The 12,953-nt window shown below is 33.8% G+C and overlaps 1 protein-coding gene across 2 annotated transcripts; it reads right to left on the bottom strand.

The window, feature by feature from the left end:
* Positions 1 to 10: 10 nt before the first annotated feature.
* On the bottom strand, positions 11 to 4,624 carry LOC115962654 (ras-related protein RHN1-like). 2 transcript variants are annotated; one of them, XM_031081549.1, is made up of 7 exons: positions 4,367 to 4,624; positions 3,049 to 3,126; positions 2,779 to 2,946; positions 1,882 to 1,930; positions 1,187 to 1,260; positions 740 to 833; positions 11 to 374 (listed from the first exon to the last, which is right to left on the bottom strand). In XM_031081549.1, exons 1-7 carry the CDS (start codon positions 4,403 to 4,405, stop codon positions 274 to 276), a joined length of 603 nt encoding a protein of 200 aa, XP_030937409.1. In that variant the 5' UTR covers positions 4,406 to 4,624; the 3' UTR covers positions 11 to 273. The 2 variants fall into 2 exon arrangements, with proteins under 2 accessions (XP_030937409.1, XP_030937410.1); XM_031081550.1 differs by having other exon boundaries at positions 4,363 to 4,623.
* Positions 4,625 to 12,953: the final 8,329 nt, after the last annotated feature.

Genomic DNA, 12,953 nt, shown 5'->3' with positions numbered 1-12,953 from the left:
CTACAGTAAAAGCAGTACAACTTGTTCACAAACTTTGTTCATTTACAATAAAAGAAAAAAAGAAGATTTTGTGTAAGCAATTTCTTTACAGATATTGGAAGTACCTCATATACCTCAAAAGAGTATTATGCGAACCAAAATGCCGATTTAGATATAAGAGGTAATCTGGAACTTTAACAAATGACCTGGTTCTGAAAAATGAGCATGTTGTTACAAATAATGTCAAGAGGACCTTGATTTCATTGGTTACTGCTCTCTTGAAATTGTGGATAGTCAAACTGAACAACAAAGTATTTTTCTTCTTTTATCTTGAGTTTCATTGTTTAGATGCATCGCACTTGACTTTGCGGGGTTTGCTTTTGCTAGTCTTTTTGCTGCAAAAGGTAGAACTGAATGAATTGGTCCAGTTCTTGCTGATTCAAATTCTCAAGAATAACTGTTAATGAAAAGTATAGGACTTCCAAGCTAATGATATTATCATATCTGGTAGGATGAAGGAAACTACTCATTCCAAATGCTTGTATTTCCTAGAATCTTAACCATGTAATACTAATGTTCTGCAATGGTGCGTGCTTCGATGTATGCAAACATATCTGCTTATATTTTGCAACTTTTCTAGATATTGAAGTGAATGCCAGAATGGACAATTGTAAGGATGCTATCCTAATTGTGCTTATCTACTGACGGCTTGCATAATGGAGCCAAAGCCTTCTACTGATGTTATGAATCTAAAATTTACCTATTTCATAGAAGAGATCGTTGATGTTCTGTGAAGTTTTCGCAGATGTTTCAATGAAAAGCATCCCATTTTCTTGAGCAAATTGGTCCCCCTCCTGTAAATTGACAAGAACAAAATGAGGTATATACATCTGGATACATGAATCATAAATATATGTGGTACGTCAAACCATCCTGAATAACAATCCTAATCAACAAGCAAGGGTACATGGATCAGACAGAGTATAACCAAGGATAGACATGTTAAAGTGCTGATGCAAATTTATTTAAAAAGATGAAAAGATGGAGAAGTGTTGAGACCTAATATTTTATTGATCATGATAGTGTGTTGAAGCCAACCACACAACTATGTGTTGGATGAACAACATATCAACTTTAGTGACTGAAAAATTAAGAATTCAATCATCATAATCCTGAAGGAAAAAAAGGGATGGGATCTTATAAGTACCTCAGTCTCAACCTCTCTCTTTGCTTCCAAGTCAGATTTGTTTCCAACCAATGCCATCACCAGATTTTGATTTCCTGAAAATAGTGATATGGAAAAAAACATAATGTGCCATGTATCAACAATAGCTAAACAATCGTCCTAATAAATTAGTTCATTCCTTTTAAGTATAATACAAGGTCTACACATGTATCTATACAGGGAAAAAGCTAAATGATGATTTAGACAAATAGTTGCAGTCACAAGTCACATTTGAATTTGTGACTGCTGGGGTTCGAAAAGAGAGAGTGAAGATTCCTGACACAAAAGAAAGATGTAGATTACACCATCTTAAACTAAAAGAGACTGTCAAATAGGCCAACCAATTTGGATGGCAAGAGAAACTACCCACTAAGTCTAAAAAAAGCAACCACAAAATTTGTCACTCTTCTACATGGCTTATACAAGTGACAACGACATGTAATCATCAGCCCTCTAAAATCAAGTGACAAAGCTGAATGTGTCATATATCCAATAAAAAATTTGCAATATAAACAGAACCTGAAGATTTCACAAATGGCATAGTGGTATAACAAGTAATGAATGCTTTTTGCATAAGAAAAATATGCAATTCATCATACTCTAAATACTTGAATTGTGAAGGATCAATATTGTCAGATAAAAGAACATGATGAGAGCACCTATTTTGGTTAACTCACCTTGTCTTTGCAGTTCTTGAACCCATTTTTTAGCTCGAGTAAATGTATCCTGAAGCCAAAACACCATATAAAAGGGTTAAGACTTTACAAATAAGGCATAACAGAATCTGGTATAACCAGTACTAAAATAAATGAAAAACATATAAGATTTGGGCTTCCTTTGAATTAGAATTAGTTGAATCCACAGCCATAAAATAGATTGGCAAGCATAGGCAGTCTATAATAAACTCAGGATCAAGAGATAACTTCACAATCATATATTAGTCCCTTCCACTTGACTGATAGTACCTTGAAAATCATGATTTTTTACTAAAGTCAATTCATTGTACCATATCTCACTGAGAGGAGAGATGATTGAGTATGATAAATACAAAATACATCTCACAGCCATGGCCATCAGTACAGACACAGAGTATCTGTGAAAGAAAAGGTGGGGATAATTTTTTTGAAATGATATATGTGGAGGGAGGGAAATGCATGACATAGTTGTTCTAAGATGTGGCTTTGCAAGGAATATATAGTATAGGACTGGACCAGTATAGAATCTGTGGTATATGGCTACTAATTATATTTCTCATCCTTTTCTAATCCTGTGTATGCATAATAGATAAGTATATAAGTATAACAGCTTGCTGTTCTCTTCTGTATGAATAACATAGGGAGGACGAATAGTCCAACTAAGAATTACAAAATCATGTCAATTTTCAGTGAAGCAATTAATTATATTGCAATAAAAGTTGCAAGTAAGTACTATATTCATGAATTCAATCACCGGTATTTTTAACACTTTAGTTGATTACTTGCCACTTAATTCATCATGGTAATCCTGAAACTTCTGAATCCATCCATAGCTCTAAATAATGAAATTCAACCATGATAATTTTAACAAATAAGTACCATGCTTGATATATCATACACAACTACAGCTGCTGCTGCACCCCGATAATACATAGGAGCCAAGCTATGATATCTCTCTTGTCCTGCTGTATCCCATATATCAAACTTTACCGTGGCTTCAGCCAAGGATAGTATCTGAGTGAAAAATGCTGCTCCAATGGTCGGTTCCTGCATTTACTAATGTTATTGTCAAGGGTCCTCAGCAGTGAAATGCATCGATGAAGGACCAAAAATAAAAAACTTTTGTGTAAACAGGAGATAAAAATGGACCTGATTATCAAAAAACTGGCCTTTGACAAATCTTAAGACTAAACTGGTCTTCCCAGTTCCCATGTCTCCTAGAAGCACCTGTAGAATTTTTTTTTTTTTTTTTGGTTGTTAGGATGATACACACTTATTAGATAAATTATCAGGTAAAGTTTCAAGCTAAATTACAAATTCAAAATGAAGAGTAACTTAACGTTATTTATTCTAGAAAATCAGGTCAAGAATCACAACGTTCACCAGAAGTTCTTCTCCATCTAGGTCTAAACATTGAAGCAATAATTTTTTAAGAATGACAGGATACAGAGCAAAGAACAACTTACGCTGCTAATTCAAATCGGTTTTTACAGCATATATTAAGTTTGTTTACATAAATGTATATAGTATTAATACGTGCTTCAATGTGACCAAGCACTCTTATAAATTCAGCAGAACTCACATGGTTGTGGGTAATCAAGTATTTCAACTTGTGGAAATTATCAATATAGTGATATACTCTTTTATGGGCTAGGCTCCCAACTTTTGACAAAGATGTCTAGAGAAAGAACAGAACCAAGAGAAGTACATTGTAAACCAAGAGTGCAACCCAGAATTGAGTAACTAAGACAACAAACTATAACTTATAAAATCCCCAGGAGGTATGTGCTGTTCGAATGATTTGTCATATCAGAAACGAGGTCTTTCCCAGAAGGGGAAATTAGCTTCTGAGTGGATATCAGCGTTTAAGGTGAGAAAAGCAGGGTGGGATTTAAAGACAGCAGAAAAGCAAAGAAAAACTAGGATACCAAACATTCTGCAGTTGTGGAAACTGGAATGTTCTCTGGCTTGTAGTATTTTTTCTTGCAAATCATCATAAATGGGGCATTTTCAAGAATGGCAAACATCATCAATCCAAACTGATGAATATACTGAAATCCAAATATTTTTATACAATACCATTGAATCCAATTTCTTAAGCAACCTAACTCCAATAAAAGTTACATATTTAGCTACTCTGTGCCATGCAATTAATTTGAAACCTAACCATTTACATTATCTATTGGCACCTTTTTTACTGTCTTGAGAATCTGTACCCACAAATTATCATTCAAGATCATTATTTTTTCCCCATTCAATATACCAAATTGACTTTTTTTTTTAATGTATAAAGAAAACAGCTAAATAAATGAAACTAAAAACACATCATACCTGCACATATGGACCATTCAAGTATAAACATAAACATCAGAAATAATGATTTCAGGTCAGGATGTATAAGGTAACAAAAGAAAGAAAACAAATAATTAAAGAATGGCTCAAGAACAAAAGGGTAAGACATACCCACCAGCTTGGCTTGTATAATCTTGTTGCCAGGTTTGGCCATTTCGATTACTTTGATGAAAACTGTAAAGCTCTAGAAAAAAGAGGGCCTTAAGAATCTTAAGACGTTAAGTCTAGAGAGATAGAAAAAAAGAACTAGAGAAGATGTTGTTGGTTAGGAAAAAAAAAAAAAATTATATGAACAAGTTATGATAGAAGAAACTCAATGAAGTAGAAGAAAAGGGTTAACATAAGAATGGTAGTTTTGTTGACTGGTAGGTTTGCGGCAGTTGCTTTTTTAATTTGTTCTACTTTCATAAATTGATAATAATAGTTTTTCTACCTTTGAAAAGCATTCTCTACTCCCTATAGCCCAACAACAGTGCGGTTCATGTGCCATGGCCCACGCCCCATGGTGTACGCTCCCATTGGATATTATGGGACCTACCAACTCTACATATGTACCACTCGTGAAGGAGACAAGAATTACAAACTCCAAGGACTGGTGGTTTACTATAACCCCAAAAATTTTAAGAAGAAAGGAAAAAAAAAAGAAAAAAAGAAAAGAAAAAAAAGGTGGTTTTGTTTACTAGCACAGGATGGGTCCAAGGAGATAGCCATGGCAAAACAGCTGGATTGGGTCAAATCAAACGGGTTGTGAGTTAAAAACGAGTAATTTTTAATGGGTTAAAAACAGCTTGCGGGTCGGGTCTGGCCTGTATTTTTCACATGATTTTTTTTCTATTATTATAAAGAAAACAATATGTATTTGTCATTTGGAAAGTCATATAATAAATTATTTGATGTAAAATGTATTACTTTGAATTCATCACTTATATCAAGAATGAACTTAGTTAAACTTACTAATACTTATTCAATAATTTTAAAATTATACAAATCCTAACATTGATATCTAATGCAAAATAACACAAATATAAGTAAAACAAATACACAAATTTTATTTCTACACAATATCAATATCCCGAAATATGAATTTTAAACAAAATTACAAATGACTTATTGGATAACTCATTTGACAAAAAATAAAAACATATAAGAAATTTACAATCTTGAAAAATTAATTTTATAATCTATTATCAATTGTGGTTGACACTCTATTTTAATTTGAGATATACATTAAAGTTTGATTGTTTATTTATTTATACGTGGTCTCTTTTATGAATATCATATTATTGTTAAGCAACACACACTCTAAGAAATATCATAATTTATTTTTAAAAGCCGTTTATTTTGGACATAAATTGTTAAAAAATAGGTCTAAGCATTCATAATTTATGCTAATTTGATACTTTGACTGCACTATTTTCACACTTGTGAATATTTCTCACACATGTTTACAATTTTAAATCTATGTTTTTAACTTTACTGTAACCAGATAATCTTAGCATGTACTTTACTATTTGATATCTAAAAATCTTTACTCATTACAGAATGCTCAACCATTCATTTTTCAATTAATTTGCATGCAGTTATGTAAATATCTCAATTGTTTCCTTAAAACTCACAACAAATAATTAAACCAATATTGTCTTAATTTTATTTATTTTTTTACCAAAAAAAAAAAGCTTTAAAAAATGGTTTGGGTGGGGTCACGTGTCAAGTCGAGTTGAATTGGCCTGCAAAAAAATGGGTCGAGTCACAGGTCAACCCGTTTTTACTTTAGGTAAAAAAAAAAAGAGATTCGGGTAAGGTATTTTTCGAGTCGGGTTTGAAAATTCTGACCTGTTTTGCCATGTCTACAAGGGGACTGGATCGAATAGTAGGAACTGCTTTGTAGCTTAGTGATTTCTAATTAAAAAAAAAAAAAAAACAAAAAACAAAAAAAACTTTGTCGTACCTGAAGGTTACAACTTCTTTAAAAAAAAAAAATATTACTACATATTTTGAAAATCTAATTGGTATATTGTATGTTCTTTATGCTCTTAACACACATATCAAATTTTGTGCTAATTAGATGTTATTTACTATATGATCCATAAACTTATTTTTTATGCATAATTTTAGACTACAAAAAATTGCAATTTAAACAATTAATTGATGACATAGCTACTAATTTTTTATTTTTGACTATTTGAAAATTTTGCAAACATGGAAAATATAATAAAATAATTTAATCTAACGGTAGATTTGTTAAAATTCACATCCAATAAAAAGATATTTAGTGAAGTTGTAATTTTAGGCTACAACCAAATTTGTAGCAAAACTTTATCAAAAAAAAAAAAAATTTGTTAATGGATTTATTTATTCCCCAAGTTGGATTGGTGGTTCATTGTCACTATGAGATTGCTATGATTTTATGTGTTTTGTAAATAAATAAACTAGTTGATAGGCCATAAGTTAGGTACAATACATAGAAAAGTTTAACATAATATGATTTTTAAAATTTTTTTTTTATCTAAATATGAAATTTGAATAATTGTAGTAATTATTATATAATAGATATTTTTATTCTTATAATTATATTTGTATATGGAACTATATATCTAGCATTAGGAATTTATTATAATTATTTTTATTATTTAAGAAAATATAGTAAGCTAAAATTCTAATAGAAAGTTTATATACTCATATAAAATATATATTTAAATTGATAACGTGTAAAATTATGAAATCTAACGTGTATGGTTCTTGACAAATCCCCCCCCCCCCCCCACCACACACACATACATGCATATATATATATATATGTCAATCAGTAGAGCTGTATGATTCTTGACAAATCCCATTATATTATATATCCTAATTCTAATTATAATAGAATCACTGTTTTAAAACGAAAAAGAAAAAAGAATAGACCGGAGTGGAATAAAGTGGATTTTTGTTTTAAATAGACTTGTGCCACATAGAAAGTTTGCATTTTTTTAGATATATTAAGTACCACAAACACCAACAAATACATTTTGATAAGAATCAATGAACTTGTGGCAAGTGTGTGATTAAGATCAAATGGTATGTTGGAAAAGCTAATCTAAAATTTCCCTATTGCAAATCCTTCAGATATAGAAATAAAAATTACAATCAATTATGTCTAGTCTATAAAGTTACAATGTTCTTCAAAAAAATTAATTATAATTTTTGTATATTTTCCTTTTAGATAGGGTTAATTACAATGAAATAACACTAGCTATAGGGATGGCAAAAAGTATCCACCCCATAGCTACCTGCCCGACCCGACCCAAATGGGGCGGGTTTTAACCGACCCATGAGATAATAGGGGTAGGTTTGGGTTCTAATAATTCAACTCGTAGCGGGTTCGGGTCGAGTTCGGGTATTATGCATACTCGACCTGCATACATGCAAGTTTACTTAAATACCCTTAATATATATATATATATATATATATTTATATATGTCACACTTCCAAACTCTAATACCCTATCTCATTCTCTCAATCTCCGTTATCTGAGTTGCCACCCTCTTTCAATCTCAGTCACTCTCACCAACCCACACAGCCACACTCCCAACCTCACAGCCTCATCGCCGCCCCCCGTAATCGCTCTCACTCTCCCTCCTCCTTGCGTCTTCACCTCGCCGTAGATGCCAACTCCCCCTCTATCACTGACTCATCGTAGCTCACTCTCAATGATTTGGATTCATTCTCCAGCATTTTTTTTTTGGGTTCGTTTTCATTCCTGTTTCTTAATGATATGTTTGTCTTTTTTCTTTTTTTTTGGTTGTGATTTTTGTGTTTGTGTTAGGATTTTGAAAGGGAAAATCATAAATTTGAAATTTTTGTGTTTGTGTTTGTGTTAGGATTTTTGTGTTTATGATTGTGATTTTGAAAGGGAAAATCATAAATCTGAAATTTTTGTGTTTTTGATTTCTGTGTTTGTGTTTGTGATTTTGGGTTGAGCATGAAAGGATAGGGCCCACGGGGCCCGACGGCGTGGGTTTGGGGGTTAAAAAAACCCGTTTATTAAATGGGGTGGGTTCAGGTAATAGAAGTGGGCCCACAGAGCATGTTCGGGCATAAAGAAACCCACCCCGAATCCAACTTGTTGACATTCCTAGCTAGCTAGCTACGTGACTGCATCACACATGCTAAGCACGTGTTTGAAAACTCCTTTTATTCTTCTAAAAAAATAAGTAAATATAAAAGTTCTAAGTCTAAAAATTTTAGTATGCCATGACCTATGTGCTCCATAGTTCTTTTTATAATTAAACAATGTAAGAGTGGTATCTGTGGACACAACGAATTGCGGTGTCCACAGTATCTCTTATAAATTGGTTTGGTTTACTTCCAGTACTTTTTTAACTAAACATATCATTTTGTTTTAAATATACAATGACAAGTGATAGTGAGTTTTAATCTCTACTTTTTATTTAATTAGTGGATGATGTGATTGTTTTTCATTAAAATAAAAGGAGATTCTAGTTAAAAAAAACTACTGAAAGTAAGTCGAACCCCTCTTAAATTACCTTAAAAAATCTTTTATTCCCAATGTCCACTTTATTTAGGTTTGAAGTATTAAGATGTGAAGGTTGGAGTTTTAAGATTTATATATTTATAATATATATATATATATATATATATATATATTTTAAATAACTAAATGCATGTGCCAAGAGGCTAAATATTTAAGAAGAAATGAAACGAGAAACACTTAGTTTTGATTCATCTCTCTAACACATTGATTCATCTCTTAACACATATTTTTACATATTAGATATCTCAACAATTGAGTCAAAGACATACAAAATATTCACTTTGAAAAGATTGACAAACCAATATAAGTTGGAAGACAAGTTAAATTTCCCAAGGAGAATGTATGATATAAAACTAAAAAGGGTTAAGAGTTTTTATTTTTTTATTTTATTTTATTGGGCCAATCGGTTAGAGTTAAAAATAAACATAGGGTAATATTTTTAAATTTAGTAATTGTTTTTATTATAGAAGTGTTATTTTTGTAGAGTTGACAAAAATATTTTGGTTAGTTTTAAAATTAGTAAATCACTCTTTCAAAATTATTTTTTTTAATTTGTTTTTCCATACTACTTATCTTTATTGACATATGACATAGAAGTCTCATGTCATATTGATGATAGTCAAAAACTCATCTTTCTCTCCAATGTCCTGTTTAGCAAAAACATTTAACAAAAAACTAGATCATTTTAAAGAGTTCATTAATATGGCCACGAAAAAATCCTATCATTTTTTCTTTTTCTTTGTTAATAATTTGATGGTTAAAACAGGGAAATGTTATTGAACTAATTGAGCTACAACCTACAAGTGTGTAATATGAAAGTTTATAAATAAATTAGTTTTTTTTTTAGAAAGTATATATATATTAATTAATATATAGCGATAATGAAAAACTATAAATGTATCAGACTATTAGTTATAATAAAGAATAATGTGAAAGATTAATTATTTTATTGTTATGTGCCACATTAATTTCTTGATATATTTAATCTAATTCAAATATCCAAGACCTTGTAACTCAACTGACATTGCATAAGTTTAATTCAAATTAAATTAGTATTCTATATAAACAAATCCAATTCAAATAAATTGGTTTTCTAGTTTACTTCAATTGGATAGCTGGTCGAATCAGCACAGAAGCTAAATAATGGTGCCTTTGTACTGGGGATTGTTATGACTTATGAGGGATTCATGAGGACAAGTTATAGCTGGTCGAAGCTCTAGGTTGGTTTGGTGGATGGTCACTTATGTGCTGTTCTTCTAGGTGGCATTGATGTATTAAAGTTTAGCCAATAGTCTCTCATTTTGTCTTGAAAAGTGATGGTAACATTAGCTCGATCGAGTTATGCGCGGAGGTGTTTCTCCCAATTGAGTCTCTTTTGGACATCTTCTGAACGAATTCAAGCTTTGTCAGGCATTTTATTCTGCAATTTAGTTCTGCCGGAAAGGATGCTAATAGAGTGGCTCCACAAGTTGCTTCATAATGCTAGGGGTCTACTAATGAGTTTACTGTACCTCTTTTTTCTTTTTCTTTTTTTGGATAGAGAATTTATTGTACCTCTTGAGCCTTGAGGGCATGTTATTTTTCTCTGCTGCTTTGGCAGCTGATGTAATGTCATGCAATTAGCGTTTTAAATATAATATTTCTAACTCAGCTGATGTAACGTCATTCAATTAGCGTTTTTTTTTTTTGGTCAGCAAGAGAACTTTCATTCAACTTAAAAATTAATAAGTCTGGGGGTTGTAAAAGGAAAGTCAAAGTGAGATGCAAGTGAGGAAGAAGACGAGAGGTCACAGCTAAAGAAAAAGTGGTAAAAGAACCTTCGAGAATATGACAGAGATTGCTATGCCAACACGAAGATCAAGTGAGGAAGAAGACGAGCTACAACGGAGTGTTAAGAAATTTAAGGACAGTAACAGTGCGAGGAGTTTCACCCAACCCAGGACTATCGTTTCCTATAGAGACACGTTGCTTGGGGACATCCCAGGTGCATATGAGCAAGCTTTCAGCTTTGAGAGGAACTGGGATGATAACGACGAGTCAGACACGGATTTAGAGCCGCTGATAGAAGGTATGGTTGAGGTTAAGCTCTCTAAGGAAACTTTCTCTCGGATAAGAGCACCATGGTCGAAAGCTTTGATCGTGAAAGTTTATGGTAGGACAGTGGGTTTCAACTACCTGACTTTCAAAATCAATGCTTTATGGAAACCATTGGCTAAACTTGACTGTGTTAATTTGGGAAAGGATTTCTTTTTAATCAGATTCAGCAGTAGTGATGATTATGACAAGGTGCTCAAAGGGGGTCCTTGGTTTGTAGGGGAGCATTTCCTTGCCATTAAACCATGGGAGCCTTATTTTAAGGCATCTGAGGCCAAATTATCCTCAGTTGCAATGTGGGTGAGGCTTCCTGAATTACCAATAGAGTTTTATGATGCTGCTGTCCTTAGAGAAATTGGAAATGCTATTGGACCTGTTCTTCGTATTGATTCGTATACAGCATCTGAATCTAGAGGGAGCTATGCCAGACTTTGTGTGCAAGTGGATTTGGACAAACCACTTATCACCTCAGTTCGTGTGGGCAGATTGGTTCAAAGAATCACATATGAAGGTGTTTCAACACTTTGTTTCTCTTGTAGCCGTTTGGGTCATAAGCGTGATTCTTGCCCGTACTATATCAAACCTGTTGTTAGAGAAGAAGTAGTTGTAAATGAGAATATCTCAACTGAACAAAAAGAAACCAACCAGTTGGATTCCAAGTATGGACCTTGGATGGTGGTTACTAGGAAAAAGAATTTTAATAGGCCTGGACGTCCTCGTGGGCCCAACAATTTAAATCAAGGAAATTTTCAAGAGATTAAGGGTAAATCTGACTTTTCAGAGCCAAATGTCACGGGTTCCGAAGGAAATAACCTTAGAATAATGGGTTCTAAGGACTTGGCTGATTCGGCTAGGGGTAATTTGGGTGCTATTGTTGTCCAAAATCAGCAAAGGACAGATTTTGTGGCAGCCGAGAATGAAATGGACGTCTGCCAGGAGGCTTTGAGCAGTGAGCATGCCGTATGCAGTGAAAAAAGTCAGGTTTCTACAGGGGCGGATGGGATTATTTACAAGACCCATCAGAAAAACAAATTTAAAAATAGTAAAAGTCTGGGTATTAAGAGTACCAAGAGTCTTAAGGGTTTAAAAACTCAGAAACGCTTCACTTCAAGCTTGGGAGGAAATAGTGAGGTTGTAGGAACTGATGAGCTTGAGAATGGAAGGTTTTCTTCTGGGAGTGAGCCCACTTCCTCAATCCGGATGGGCCATGTGGTATCAGAACAGAATTGTGGTAATTCCGAACGAGGTGATCGCGCATATCAGAGCCAATCCGACAGAAACTCCGGGATGGTTCGAGGAGGAGTTGGGGCAAGCGTGGAAGCACATCTTTCCCTTAACCCCAACAAGCATCAGATCAGGAAACCTTGCACTGGACCATCCTGCTTGGAACCTCACACCCAACCCGTGGTGGAAGTTCCTCACGGATGTTCCAGCAGTCTCGACGGAGGCATCGGAGGAGTTGAGCAGGCAGCGGCGGCCATCAGTTGTGCCCCATTGGGACGAATCGGGTTGGATCATCCAGGAAAGGAAGCTGGTGGATTTCAGAGGAGCAGTCACGGCTCATATGGGGAATCATCCAACTCTGAAGCTCATCCAAATTCTTGCTCCAGTGCAGAGATGCAATGTACTCCTTTGTTGCAGGGAGGACATAGTAGGCATTCTGAAATATATGATGATATGGAAACCAGATTGGATGGGGTCCAAGGATATACTGAGGAGGATGGGATAGAGTATGGTGGAAACAGCTGTAATGAATACTAATCCTATGGAGATTGAGGTTCCTTTGGGTCATTTTGTCAAAATGAATATTTTGCTGTGGAATTGCAGAGGAGCATTGAATGCTGATTTCAAAAGAAGAATTTTTGAAATGGCTATTAATCATCAAACTTCTATTATGGTGATAACGGAGACAAGAGTGGGGGGTGATAGGGCAAAAAAAATCATTGAAGATCTGCCTTTTGATGGGAGCATTGTAACTGATACGATTGGGTATGCTGGAGGACTCTGGATTCTCTGGAAGATGGAAGATGTGGAGATCACCCTGCTATCAACTACGGAGCAGGAAATCCA

This window comes from Quercus lobata, chromosome 10 (assembly GCF_001633185.2).
Source record: "Quercus lobata isolate SW786 chromosome 10, ValleyOak3.0 Primary Assembly, whole genome shotgun sequence".
Taxonomy (NCBI): domain Eukaryota; kingdom Viridiplantae; phylum Streptophyta; class Magnoliopsida; order Fagales; family Fagaceae; genus Quercus; species Quercus lobata.
This window is presented reverse-complemented; position numbering and strand designations above follow the sequence as displayed.

Bases quoted from the DNA above. Each gene is read 5' to 3' on its own strand.
- LOC115962654 (XM_031081549.1), bottom strand. From the start codon at position 4,405: ATGGCCAAACCTGGCAACAAGATTATACAAGCCAAGCTG. The intron at 834-1,186 runs GTACTTATAAGA...GTCAATTTACAG, and splicing joins AGAGAGAGGTTGAGACTGAG to GAGGGGGACCAATTTGCTCA. The intron at 375-739 runs GTAAATTTTAGA...TACCTTTTGCAG, and splicing joins CGATCTCTTCTATGAAATAG to CAAAAAGACTAGCAAAAGCA.